The sequence below is a fragment of the Perca flavescens genome, chromosome 17, assembly GCF_004354835.1.
Source record: "Perca flavescens isolate YP-PL-M2 chromosome 17, PFLA_1.0, whole genome shotgun sequence".
Taxonomy (NCBI): Eukaryota; Metazoa; Chordata; class Actinopteri; order Perciformes; family Percidae; genus Perca; species Perca flavescens.
This window is the reverse complement of record NC_041347.1, coordinates 17,478,325-17,493,224: the sequence shown is the minus strand read 5'-3', so window position 1 is coordinate 17,493,224 and position 14,900 is coordinate 17,478,325. Positions and strand designations below refer to the sequence as shown.

The window sequence follows — 14,900 nt, the reverse complement described above, 5'->3', positions numbered from 1 at the left end:
AGATATGCAAGCATTTATTACTAAGATATAACCACGTAGGTACAAACAATTATTTGGATTATATTGTTAAGGGGTATCTATACAAATCTAATGTGTAGGAAAACCAAACACATCCCCCAATGGAAACTAGACACTGGTGGTGGTGAGAAGAATCCAAAGACGGAACACGAGCCGCCAGCCGGGAGAAGACAGAGACACCCACGAAAAGGCCCGGAGGTGGAAGGGGAGGAGGCGGGTCGCACTTGTCTGAAAACACAACTGACAGAAGCAGGAGAGAGCGAACAGATTTAAAACAAGGTAGACTGCTGTGATTGGTTAGAACATAAGTGCCTGATTCTAATTGGTATACAGAACCGAAACACCCACTGCCCAGCTGATCAGTTAAAGAGAGACAACGTAATAGGAGTCTTCCTGACTGAATTTACGCTGAGCTACATTAGAGATGCAGGCTTCTGAACTGAGCGCTGATAACAACTTGGGTTGTCCTTGTCCTCTTTAGTCTGGATGACATGGCGTCCCAGTTTTCCAAAATGAACTTCAAATTTTTATTCGTCTGACCACAGAACACTTTTCCACTTTGCCACAGTCCATTTTAAATGATCCTTGGCCCAGAGAAAACGCCTGCGCTTCTGGATCCTGTTTAGATACGGCTTCTTTTTTGACCTATAGAGTTTTAGCCGGCAACAGCGAATGGCACGGTGGATTGTGTTCACCGACAATGTTTTGTGGAAGTATTCCTGAGCCCATGTTGTGATTTCCATTACAGTATCATTCCTGTATGTGATGCAGTGCCGTCTGAGGGCCCGAAGATCACGGTCATCCAGTATGTTTTTCCGTCCTTGACCCTTACGCACAGAGATTGTTCCAGATTCTCTGAATCTTTGGATGGTATTATGCAATGTAGATGATGATAACTTCAAACTCTTTGCAATTTTTCTCTGAGAAACTCCTTTCTGATATTGCTCCACTATTTTTCGCCGCAGCATTGGGGGAATTGGTGATCCTCTGCCCATCTTGACTTCTGAGAGACACTGCTACTCTGAGAGGCTCTTTTTATACCCAATCATGTTGCCAGTTGACATAATGAGTTGCAAATGGTCCTCCAGCTGTTCCTTATCTGTACATTTAACTTTTCCGGCCTCTTATTGCTACCTCTCCCAACTTTTTTGGAATGTGTAGCTCTGATGACATCCAAAATGAGCCAATATTTGGCATGACATTACAAAATGTCTCACTTTCAACATTCGATATGTTATCTATATTCTATCCATCCATCCATCCATCCATCCATCTTCGTCCGCTTATCCGGTGTCGGGTCGCGGGGGGAGCAGCTCCAGCAGGGGACCCCAAACTTCCCTTTCCCGAGCAACATTAACCAGCTCCGACTGGGGATCGGCGTTCCCAGGCCAGGTTGGAGATATAATCCCTCCACCTAGTCCTGGGTCTTCCCCGAGGCCTCCTCCCAGCTGGACGTGCCTGGAACACCTCCCTAGGGAGGCGCCCAGGGGGCATCCTTACCAGATGCCCGAACCACCTCAACTGGCTCCTTTCGACGCAAAGGAGCAGCGGCTCTACTCCGAGCTCCTCACGGATGAGTGAGCTTCTCACCCTATCTCTAAGGGAGACGCCAGCCACCCTCCTGAGGAAACCCATTTCAGCCGCTTGTACCCTGGATCTCGTTCTTTCGGTCATGACCCAGCCTTCATGACCATAGGTGAGGGTAGGAACGAAAACTGACCGGTAGATCGAGAGCTTTGCCTTCTGGCTAAGCTCTCTTTTCGTCTAACGGTGCGATAGATTGAATGCAATACCGCACCCGCTGCGCCCGATTCTCCGACCAATCTCCCGCTCCATTGTCCCTCACTCGCGAACACAACCCCAAGATACTTGAACTCCTTCACTTGGGGTAAGGACTCATTCCCTACCTGGAGAAGGCATTCCATCGGTTTCCTGCTGAGAACCATGGCCTCAGATTTAGAGGTGCTGATCCTCATCCCAACCGCTTCACACTCGGTTGCGAACCGATCCAGTGAGTGCTGAAGATCGCAGGCCGATGATGCCATCAGGACCACATCATCTGCAAAGAGCAGCGATGAGATCCCCAGCCCACCAAACTGCAACCCCTCCCCACCCCGACTACGCCTCGATATCCTGTCCATAAATACTACAAACAGGATTGGTGACAAAGCGCAGCCCTGGCGGAGGCCAACCCTCACCTGAAAAGAGTCCGACTTACTACCGAGAACCCGGACACAGCTCTCGCTTTGGTTGTACAGAGATTGGATGGCCCTGAGAAGAGACCCCTCACCCCATACTCCCGCAGCACCTCCCACAGTATCTCCCGGGGACCCGGTCATACGCCTTCTCCAAATCCACAAAACACATGTAGACCGGTTGGGCATACTCCCAGGCTCCCTCCAGGATCCTTGCGAGAGTGAAGAGCTGGTCCGTTGTTCCACGACCAGGACGGAATCCGCATTGTTCCTCCTCAACCCGAGGTTCGACTATCGGCCGAACCCTCCTTTCCAGCACCTTGGAGTAGACTTTACCAGGGAGGCTGAGAAGTGTGATACCCCTATAATTGGCACACACCCTCTGGTCCCCCTTTTTAAAAAGGGGAACCACCACCCCAGTCTGCCACTCCTTTGGCACCGTCCCAGACTTCCACGCAATGTTGAAAAGGCGTGTCAACCAGGACAGCCCCTCCACACCCAGAGCCTTGAGCATTTCTGGACGGATCTCATCAATCCCCGGGGCTTTGCCACTGTGTAGTTGTTTGACTACATCAGTGACTTCCGCCTGGGAAATCGACGACAATCCCCCATTATCCTCCAGCTCTGCCTCTAACATAGAGGGCGTATTAGTCGGATTCAGGAGTTCTGCAAAGTGCTCCTTCCACCGCCCTATTACCTCCTCAGTTGAGGTCAACAGTGTCCCATCCTTACTGTACACTGTACACTTGGATGGTTCCCCGCTTCCCCCTCCTGAGGTGGCGAACAGTTTTCCAGAAGCACTTTGGTGCCGACCGAAAGTCCTTCTCCATGTCTTCTCCAAACTTCTCCCACACCCGCTGCTTTGCCTCTTTCACGGCAGAGGCTGCAGCCCCTCGGGCCCTTCCGGTACCCTGCAACTGCCTCCGAGTCCTCCGGGATAACATATCCCGAAAAGACTCCTTCTTCAGTCGGACGGCTTCCCTGACCACCGTTGTCCACCACGGTGTTCGTGGGTTACCGCCCCTTGAGGCACCTAAGACCCTAAGACCACAGCTCCTCGCTGCAGCTTCAGCAATGGAAACTTTGAACATTGTCCACTCGGGTTCAATGCCCCCAGCCTCCACAGGGATGCACGAAAAGCTCCGCCCGGAGGTGTGAGTTGAAAGTCTGTTGGACAGGGGCCTCCTCCAGACGTTCCCAATTTACCCGCACTACGTTTTGGCTTACCAGGTCTGTCCAGAGTCTTCCCCCACCCTCTGACCCAACTCACCACCAGATGGTGATCGGTTGACAGCTCTGCCCCTCTCTTCACCCGAGTGTCCAAAACATACGGCCTCAGATCAGATGAAACGATTATGAAATCGATCATTGACCTTGACCCTAGGGTGCTCTGGTACCAGGTACACTTATGAGCATCCCTATGTTCGAACATGGTGTTCAAGTATAGACAATCCATGACTAGCACAGAAGTCCAACAACAAACAACCACTCTGGTTTAGATCAGGGAGGCCGTTCCTCCCAATCACGCCTCTCAGGTGTCTCCATCATTGCCCACGTGTGCGTTGAAGTCCCCCAGCAGAACAATGGAGTCCCCCACTGGAGCCCCATGCAGGACTCCAGTCAAGGTCTCCAAGAAGGCCGAATACTCCGAACTCCTGTTTGGTGCATATGCACAAACAACAGTCAGAGTTTTCCCCCCACAACCCGCAGGCGTGGGAGGCGACCCTCTCGTCCACGGGGTAAACTCCAACACAGCGGCGCCAGCCGGGGCTTGTGAGTATCCCCACACCCGCCCGGCGCCTCACACCCTGGGCAACTCCGGAGAAGAAAAGAGTCCAACCCCTATCCAGGAGTATGGTTCCAGAACCAAGACTGTGCGTGAGGTAAGCCCCACCAGATCTAACCGGTAGCGCTCCACCTCCCGCACCAGTTCCGGCTCCTTCCCCACAGAGAGGTGACGTTCCACGTCCCCAGAGCCAGCGTCTGCTGCCCGGGTCTGGTCCGTCGAGGCCCCTGACCTTCACTGCCACCCATGTGGCATCGCACCCGACCCCAACGGTTCCTCCCACAGGTGGTGGGCCCATGGGATGGAGGGGGAGTTGCCACGTAGCTTGTTCGGGCTGTGCCCGGCCGGGCCGTGGCAAACCCGCCACCAGGCGCTCGCCCGACGAGCCCACCGTCTGGGCCTGGCTCCAGACGGGCCCCGGCTTCCTCCGGGCAGGGTCACTCCATCTCTGCTTAGCTTTTTCATTGGGGTTTTTGAACCATTCTTTGTCTGGCCCCTCACCTGAGACCACTTTGCCTTGGGAGACCCTACCAGGAGCACAAAGCTCCAGACAACACAGCCCTCAGGTTCACAGAGACACACAAACCTCTCCACCACGATAAGGTGATGGTTCACAATATTCTATTGTGAGTTAAATATAAGTTTATGAGATTTGTAAATTATTCCATTCCTTTTTTTACTCACAATTTGTACAGTGTCCCAACTTTTTTGGAATCGGGTTTGTACTATACTATGACTTTTTTTGGCAAACTATATTACTTTTATGATGTTTTTATGACCTACTATGCTAAGAATATTTATGAAATACTGTACAGTGACTTTTTATAGCATATTATACCATGACCTTTTATGACATACTATACTATGACTTTTTATTACGTACTATGACTTTTTATTACGTACTATGACGTTTTTATAACTTACTATACTATTACTTTTTTATGAAATTCTATACTGTGACATTTTTTATGACATACTATACCATGACGTTTTTAAGACGTACTATACTATGACATTTTTATTAAATTTTTATGACATAGTATACTATGACTTTTTTATGATGTTTTTTTATGACATAGTATACTATGACTTTTTTATGACATGCTATACTATGACTTTTGATGACATAATATACTATGACTTTTATTACATATTATACTATGGTTTTTCATGACATACTATACTATGACGTTTTTAATGACATACTATGCTATGGCATACAATACTATGACTCTTTATGACATACTATACTATGACTTTTCATAACATTTTATACTATGATGTTTTTTAAGACATACTATACTATGACTTTTAATGACATTTTTATGACAGTATACTTTAACTTTTTATGACATGCTATACTAGGACTTTTTATGACATACTATACTATGACGTTTTTATAACTTACTTTACTATGACTTTTTTATGATGAACTATACTATGACTTTTTTATGACATACTATATTACTTTTTATGACGTTTACTATGCCATATTATACTATGACTTTTTAAGACATACTATGCTATTATGTTTTTATGACATACTATACTATGATGTTTTTTTATAACTTAAAAAAACTTTTTTATGACGTTTTTTATGACACTATACTATGACTTTTTCATGACATACTACACTATGACTTTTTATGACATCCTATACTATGATGTTTTTTAAGACATACAATATTATGACTTTTTATGACATACTATACTATGACTTTTTTATGAAATTTATTATGACATTCTATGCAATGGCTTTTTGATGACATACTATACTATGACTTTAAATGACATTTCTATGACAGTATACTTTGACTTTTTATGACATCCTTTCATGAAATCTTTTATGGAATATGATGGCATTTTTTGTGACATACTGTACTATGACATTTCTTATGACATAGTATAACAGAGTATGTTGATGGGGATGCACTAAATGTTTTTGAGAGCCTTTATCAATTTAGGCTATATAGTAGCTCTTTCTGGAGCTTTTGATCATCATATCATATCACATGATGGAGTTTGCCCATATTTCCATTTTCTCTGTGCACTTTAAGGATTTCTCATCTGTGAGATATGTGACTTACAAATGTTAGGTTTTAAGTTTTATCAAATAACAGAGAAGACATTAATAGAAAAAAAGACAACACAGTCGTAAAAGCACACACATTTAAGTTTAATTAATGAAAAAGAGTGGAGGTTTGGTAAACATTTTGTCGGTGGCACTACATACATTCAGCATTATTGGGAGTTTTTCCGTTTATTCCCACAATCAATCCTGTAACAAAAAAACACAAACAAACAGAACCCAATGAGGGATATTTCTTATGTTTTTGCACCAGTTCAATACAACAGAGACATTGTGTCGTTTACAGTAACATATTTATGTATATAGTTCAAAGGATGGAAAATCTATGTTTCTGGCCATGTGACCAAATAACGGAATTACATCTCAATATAGCACAAGCACCACTAAGATGTCTACCAGGAAGTTGAATGCACCAGTCTAGTACAGATCAGTGCAGAGGAAGGAAAGGAGACATGAAAGAAAGCCACATTTGACTAAATATGCACCTATACGAGGCACACAGTTTAAGAGTCAACAGTGACTTATCTTCAGTATCTTTATTGAGATCTTCTTTTAATGTTATTGTACACCACTGGGATCACATCAACAGCATGTAAAACAAAGTTAACATGGGTAGCAATATGAATAGGAGCTTTGTGTGCATTGTACAAACCAAGAGATCTGGCTCTGCAGCCTTTCACACTATAAAAGACTTTTAACATTTAGATCAGCAAAATGGATGAACACAATCCCAATCTGCAGGGAGAACAATGCCTTAAGCCATCATGATGGACTGTCACTTATTGAACAGTATGTGATTTCTCTATCTTACATTGGAAACTAAATAACAGCTAAAAGTTACCACTTCATGAATAAGCATAGGTCATATTTATCTATACACATTTATACATTCAGGTATGACTGTTGTGTTTACTGTAATTGGCACCATTTCTTCTTCTTTTTTTGTGGAAAGCAAGTCAGAACTGACAGACATTGAAATGTCCAGACCTTTCTCATTTGTGATCTGTCAGTAGTAGGCATGTAATGCTTCACACAGTTGCCTATTCAGACAGATCTGGGATGATATACCTTAAAATTATCATCATCCACAGAAGCAACTTCATCCTATTTATTCTGGCTTGACAGCAGCTTATGATCAGTTGAGCTTGACTACTTTAACTCTGTTGAACTAAAAAACACCTCCATGGCAAACATCTCTCAAATTAAAATGATAGAAATACAACCCAACACTTCAACAAAATGAACATGAAAACAATCAGAAGCCTTTAAGTGTGGTATGGTAATTACAAGGTAAATTTGTGAGGGACATATTTTAATCCCAGCTCTGACCTCTCCAGCCCCTGCAGCAAATGAGGAATGTCTGAGCCAGAGAGGAGGAAAACACTGTTGTATCTCGCTATTAAGTGGTTACAAATACCTTACAGATTTTTATGCTATTTTTTTCATTATTTTACCTTTTTTCATCTTTTTGAAATTTTTGAAAATATTTGAAAGTCAGCAATATTTGTCTTTCACTTTCTACAGGAAAACGCCTTTAGATAAAATAAATAAAAACAAGCACAGACTCTCATGAATTAGATGTAATATTCACATGGAAGACAACATATACAATATTAAACATAATTCTAGATCAATACTGCCTCCTATACAACAAGGTCAACCAGCTGCTGTATATTTGGCCAATAAATGTAATTAATTACCTTGTTGGAGCAAGTAAGATCAACAAATAAAAACACCTAGGGAACCAACTAAATGCCTTTCCACTAGTCCCAAAGCTTCCAGAAACAGACTTACTCTTTAACATAGAAAAATACTATACCAAAATGAAATACAAATATATATATATTAGAATCTGTTAGGCATTTCTATATAAAGAGTTGTTGGGGAGGGGGGGGGGGGGGAGGGGGGGCTAAAGGAGTTAGGTCAGCTCATGAGACAAAATGTAACAAAAATAAAAACAAATCAATATGGGAAATTAGACACAACAAAACAAAAATCAGAAGATGATTCTGCAACCTTTTGTTTTGTAATAACATTTATAATGATATTAAGAAGCTCTACATATTTGTAGGCAAACTCTTCTCCACACATGCAACAGTTTGCACTAGTTTAATACTGCAGGCATCAAGAGGAGCAGGGCTAAAGAGCCTCCTGCTCAAAGGGGGTGGGATTATGCAAATCATCCTGACCCTGAGGCAATGCATGCTGGGGAATTGATAATCACTGGGCACTTCCAGCATCAGATTGGTTTGCTGTATGAACAGAATAGATAGTTGCGCCACACAAGCCCTCTCACTTTTACAAGTGTTAAGACTATGTAAATGTATGTATGCCATGCGTGTGTGATCATGTACTGCAAAGAGGTGTACGACTGTCGTTTTCAGTGCTGCTACTCAGTGCAGTCTCTATTTGTATGGACTTTCTACATTACGGTACCTCACAGCAAACAACTGTGACGCCAGACCACCTGGCCTCAAAGCCTCGACATCCGCACTGGATTATGTGCCACTCTAACCTTTCTTTGTTCACTTCTACATGTGCATGTGTGGATAGATGACTGGATCCTGGCAGAGAAATTGCTACACCAAACCAACAACAACTTTAACCCAAACCATATCCAGCCCAGTCCAGGTAACCCAGCCAAGCTCAACTCAAGATAGCTTTGCCAAGTCAAAAGGTCCAGCTCTCTTCTCATCCCTCTGTTTCTCTCTTTTTGTCTTTCTCTGCCTTTCTTCTGCCATTCATAGCCAGGCTGGACCCCACTGTCCTCACTGCCTCCACGAAGTAAAGATGGTAGATGGTGGCTAGGCTGTCAGAGGCCTTACAGATGGATGGGGAATTCACACTGGGTAATTTGGGTTGGAGGGATGCCTCACTCTGAATGCAACACCTTTGAAATCTCTGGACCCCTTGAAACAATGTTGCAGATACAATGGTTATGTTGCCGTTGTTGTCACTTCTACATTGTTGCTTATGATGTTGGTTTCTCTGTGTTACTGTAGGTCACACACCCTTGAAAGGGGAGGAAATGTCCTATTTTACAAACATTGTTGTCCATAATATTTAGATAGAGGTTTTATATATATTCTTTATACTCTCTCTCTTTCTTTCTTTCCCTTGCTTTCCTCCAGTCCTCTCTCTTCCTTCCTTCCTTTCTTTCTATCTTCTGCTCGGCGGCAGCAGCAGGAAATGTGAGTGAATGGTGCTACATGCAGCCCACGCAGCCGCACTTTATGGTCTTTTCCACTTCCTCGCTGAAGGAGGTTCCATCACTGCATTCAAAGGTGTATTTCCGGCGTTTCATTCGCTGGCTGGCGCAGCAAGCCCCCGTGTCGCAAGCCCCGGTGCACTCCACCCAAGAGACCATGCGTGTCGTCTGGCAGATGGCGTAGCCTCGCTGTACCTGGTAGAAGTCTCGCACAGGTTCCCCTCTGCATTCAGACTCTGGAAAAATGCCCACAGACATTAGTTATTAATTATGAATGGCAATTATTAATCATAACTACTCAATCAGGGTATATGCAGGAATCCTTAAGTTAAATTTAATATTTTTTTTCTTTTTAAGACCCATTTCATAAATTTTAGGACCTCATCACCACTTTGAATTCTAACAGATTACATCAGCGACACTTTAATATGTCATAAAACATGTCATAGTATAGTATGCCTTAACAATGTTTAAATATATAGTATTTCACACAAAAAGTCATAGTGTACTACAAAATAAAGTCTCTTAAGTACTACTATGTCATAAAAATGTCATATAAAAAGTCATAGTATAGTATGTCAGAAAAACACTGAAATAAAAAGTCATACTATAGTATATCATAAACAATGTCATATAACAAGTCATAGTATACTAATCCATATTAAAAGACATAGTATAGTATTCCATAAAATATGTTCTAGTATAGTATGCCACAAAAAATAAAAACAAAATGCAATACCTTGGAAATAGCGTTAAATACCTACTTTTTAGGGGCCTTAATTGACGGTTAGAATTACAGACTGACATAGGGCAAACCAACCTGCGTCACAAAGTTCCCCAGTGTAGCCACTCTCACAGTGACAGTAGGCGTCTCCTGTGTCTGAGATCTGGCATCGGCCGTGTTTGCAGGACAGGCGACGGCAGGGGTTGAACAGCTCCCCATGTTGGTTACACAGGGCACCGCGGTAACCCTCCGCACACTCGCAGCGATACGACTGAGTGTCCAATGGGATGCACTTTCCATGGACACACCTAGTAAGACACAATAACCTTGATCAAATTTCCTGCTCAGTGAATAATTCAATGAAGTTGATGTATAAGAGCAGTATCATAGATTTGCAGCATTGAAAAAGGTTCTCAACTTTCAGTGGTGAAAAATACCTATACATTTACTCAAGTACTGTACTTGAGTACCATTTTGAGGGCTTGTACTTTACAGGGGTATGTGATTTCTACTCACTACATTTCAGAGGGAAACATTTTATTTACATTATGTTATTGTACTGGCACTTTTACTTAAAAAAATGATTGGATTACTTTTTTCCCCACTGCCTATTGTGTGGAAAGACTGGGCAATTAGATGTTTACTGTGAAATATGAAAGATATCCCTTTTGCTAACATACTTGCTGCCCTGGCAGGGGTTGGTAGCAGGCTGGTCACATTGCGGCCCGCTCCAGCCTGGCTGGCAGTGGCACACTGGTCCCTGGACCCCATCAGGCTGGCAGATGCCATGAACACAGTAGATCTTCTTGCAGGGCTCGCAGCCCGGTACCACGCCAGGCTTCATCTGGGTCTTGGTGAAGTCCTGGAGCTCATTGTTGATGTACAGGTTCTGGATACAGCCATGGAAACTGGAACCGTTCTGGAGCTGCCAGAGACGGAAAGCACCTGAGTGTACACCCACTGGCATGCCTGGAGGAGGAGAGAGAAAAGAATTAAAAGGTGTGAAGATGCACATTCTGGATCACAAACAGACAGCTAACACAGGGCTGGTATGAGTGTAATGGAGGAAAGTATTTTCAAACATGTATGTCCCAACAGTGCATATACAATCTACCAAATTAATATATTAGACTATTTTGCTTAGATATTTTGCATTTGCACCACAAGACACATCATCCTTGAAACAGATGACAGCAAAAGGCAAAGGGGTATGGGAAAATGTCCCTGTAGTGTTGTATGAATGAAGAACAGTACAGCACAACACAACACAACACAGCACGGAAACAAAGAAAAATATAAATTCTGATCCACTCTTGAGCAAACTGTCATGTCAACCCCGACACTGGGGCTGCATGGCAACAAATGTGAGAACGGCTTTCTTTTGGTATTAATCAGCTACATTTTGAATGTGTCATTTGTGAATGTCAAGAGTGGTTAAATCACATATTGCACAAAATGCAAACAAATCCATGCAAATACAAAACAAATCTGAAGTTAAGACTGTGTCTGGTAGTTCTTATGGTAATCGCTAGAGGGCGTACTTGACACACTGTAAGAAATGTGCTTTAATGACAACAGATGTATTGGACTATACAGTGGTGTTTTGTATGTTCACTATAGGTAAGGTATCTGTCATTTTTGGTAGTCATGTTTTATATGTTGATTGTGAGATATTTGCATATTTATCTATTGTAAATTAATGTGTGGCCCCTAGCAGACACAGCCATGACTAAAGGTGGGGATGGTGTGAGTGGAGGATAGGGTTTGGTTTGGGTGGAGGTAGGACAGGGTTGAAGGGTTGCTTGGTTGAGGGGAGGGGTTGGTTGCGGTGGTGACGAAGCAAGGGGGGAGGGGTGGTGATTGACAGTAGTGTAGTAGTTAAGAGTGCCTGCAGAGGAGGGAGGTGTGTTCTGGAGAGGGCCCCTACCCCCCACGTATAGTGGAGCCTCCCCGTTGAGGGGCCGCACCGCCCCAAAGCTGTCCATTGTGGTAGGGAGGCCCCCGTCAATGGACAGGTTCACCATCTGGTCAAAGGTCACTAGCTCCACTGTGTGGAACTGGCCATCGTTGATAGTCTCAGTACTGGCAAAGGAACACAGATTTGACATAAGACTTACAAATACAAATGCCACCTTTTCATCATGAATCAGCTGATTCAGTGACAGTAAACGTCAGCCTTTTAAAGGCCACTGACCTGTAGATGGCATGTCCTGGTTGGCTGCCGGGGTCATAGCTGACCTTGACATGACCTTGGTAGAGCTCCACTGCAATATGATCATTGTCTCCATTGTACAGCAGGATACCATTATCCTCAGCTGTTGACACCTATGGAGGGAAAATGTTTGCATTGTTTGAATTATTCAGGTTTCACAAAGGTACCCTCTCGTACATTTCATTTGTACAGAGAGTCTGGCCACTCTCCAATGACAAGTGTTAACTTCCTTGAAGGCGGGTACTCTGTTGAAGTTTAAAACTATTGGATCTGCCCAGAGCCACTCTGGATCTGCAATAACCAATCACTAACATTTGGTCGTGACATCGGCTTAGCATCGCTAGCGTTCGCCTTAGCTAACTCGTTGCCCACTAACGGAGCGAGCTGGAAAATTGAACTTTTACCGAACCCCGTATGGAGGAACAACATCATGGCCACCAACAAAACTCAGCAAAGATTGTTCTTGCTCGGGCTTTAACTTCTGGATTTTCGGCAGCGTTGCCACAACGGACAGAATGGCTTTGCTCGCATCTTTCTCCACCGCCATTACGGAACTACAACTCAAACTAGCGCACAACCTCAATATCATCGTTCTCAGCCACTCCCTCTGTTCGCTGATTGGACCGGTAAAGATTTGGCTGGAGAAAACACACAAATATACCGCAAACCCAGACAGCGTACTGAAGGAAAATTAAAATTGAGCGGAAGTACGTAGGAGGGCGGAGCCAGGCTATCACAAAGGCAGCATCAACACAGAAATCATAGTAATGTTTACACATTAAACACACTCTGTGGATACCTGTAAGGTGATGTTAGCTTGTGGCCAGTTCTTGAGGTCAGAGAGCAGCAGGTAGGAGTCTCTATCAATGAAGTTGACGCTGACCAGCTTCTCGCACCGTGGCCCCCCAAACTCTGGAGGACACTGGCAGAGGGCACGCCCGCCTCGCTCCACACATGGGGCGTTGTTCTGGCAGTCGGCCAGCTCACACAGGGATAGTGCAGATGGGGGAACCTCACACAACTGACCACTATAGACAGAAAGAGAGGAAGGATGATGTTAGTGAAGCAGATTAAACTATTTAGCCAAAATAAAATAAAATGTGTGCTCTTCTCACTTGTATCCTTCAGGACAGACGCAAGAGTATCCATTTAGCTCATCCACACACTGAGCTCCATTCTGACAACGATGCTCCTCACAGTCATTATAGTCTAAACTGCAGTCATCACCAACATAACCAGGAGAGCACACACACCTGCAAAACAAAATACTCAATCAAATCAAATCAAAAGACAAAGCTACGTCCTTGTCTACTTTTCAATATATGGCGTCATTATTTTTTTGCTGTATCTGATGTTGCTGGCAGGAAACACTTACTTTGGTCCAGCGGAGGTGATGAGGCAGGTAGACTGATATTGGCAGGGGCTCCGTCCTGGGGCGCACACATCCTCCATTTCTTCGCACATCTCCCCTACACAGAAACAAGTATTTATAAAAGTATGAACTGTTATCCAACACAAAGCATGAACTATCCTGCAAAAAACAACAAAACAAGAAAGTCATACAGTCATTTATTTTTACAGCATGATGTATTTAATCTTTTTTTTTTTATCCTAGATATATAATCAAGACAAGCACTATTTGCATTTAGGGATATTTATCTTGAATTTCTTAATTTTTTTTGAGCTTTAGATTTCAAGAAATCTTTTGTTTCATACCACATTTCTCTAGATAGTAAATATTTTGCCTTTTTGTACAAGGGGATTTTTTGTTCCAATACAGTTGCTTCTTTAGTCAAACTTAAATGCATGCACTAACCTGTGTAGTAGGGGGGACAAAAACAAGTGTAGTTGTTGACACCATCGAGGCAGGTTGCTCCGTTCTCACAGTTGTTGTCCTCGCAGTCTTCAATGTTGGTTTGGCAAGTGGGGCCCTCAAAACCCAGTGGACATGTGCAACTGTGAAAAACGTACACACTTGTTATGTCAAGTTCCTTGTGGGATAAATACAATTTCATTCCTTTGTTGCACTTATTTCAAAGCTCTCCTTCCTCACCTGTAGTCTCCCTCCTCATCCTCATTCACTTGGCAGGTTCCTCCGTTGGCACATGGGTTACTCACACAAGCATTCAGAGCAGTTTCACAGTTCTTGCCCTGAGACAGAGATAATGTTCTTTATTTTTTTGCTGTAAATTATGCATACTTCAAGACCTGCAACACATCGAGGATATTCACAAACAGATGGTAGCATTGTAAAGCTCTGACCTTAAATCCTGGAGGGCAGCTGCACCTGTAGATCTCCACCATGTCGCTGTGACAGATGCCTTGGTTCAGACAGGGACTGGACAGACAGGGGTTACACTTGGCCAGCACTGTAGTGTCCACATCACCTGAGGAAATGCCAGACCGATAACAATGAATTGCATGTAGATACCTGGTAAATAATAGTGCTGCTGCTTACATTATATTTCAGTGTCCAACTCTATAACTCACCTGTACATTCAAACTTCTTAGCAGGTGTGGTGAGAAGCAGTTTGCCCTCCATGCCCTGCGGGCCAGCACAACGAGCGATGCCAGGCTCTTTGTAGCTAGTCTTCACCCAGTCAGATAGCCAGCGCATGTGACAGTCACAGTGCAAGGGGTTGGCACCAATTGCCCTTATAAAGCAAAG

General features: G+C 43.7%; 1 protein-coding gene across 1 annotated transcript in view; it reads right to left on the bottom strand.

The window, feature by feature from the left end:
* Positions 1-8,029: 8,029 nt before the first annotated feature.
* LOC114571823 (slit homolog 1 protein-like) overlaps positions 8,030-14,900 on the bottom strand; it is a 29,259-nt gene continuing 22,388 nt past the window's right edge. Inside the window, exons 18-29 of the mRNA XM_028603019.1 lie at positions 14,723-14,886; positions 14,495-14,619; positions 14,286-14,383; positions 14,049-14,188; positions 13,608-13,701; positions 13,348-13,485; positions 13,032-13,260; positions 12,215-12,345; positions 11,948-12,102; positions 10,701-10,989; positions 10,117-10,328; positions 8,030-9,532 (exon numbers count right to left, since the gene is read on the bottom strand). Of these exons, the coding sequence (XP_028458820.1) occupies positions 9,294-9,532; positions 10,117-10,328; positions 10,701-10,989; positions 11,948-12,102; positions 12,215-12,345; positions 13,032-13,260; positions 13,348-13,485; positions 13,608-13,701; positions 14,049-14,188; positions 14,286-14,383; positions 14,495-14,619; positions 14,723-14,886 (2,014 nt within the window). The 3' untranslated portion in view covers positions 8,030-9,293. The remainder of the gene's footprint in view (positions 9,533-10,116; positions 10,329-10,700; positions 10,990-11,947; positions 12,103-12,214; positions 12,346-13,031; positions 13,261-13,347; positions 13,486-13,607; positions 13,702-14,048; positions 14,189-14,285; positions 14,384-14,494; positions 14,620-14,722; positions 14,887-14,900) is intronic.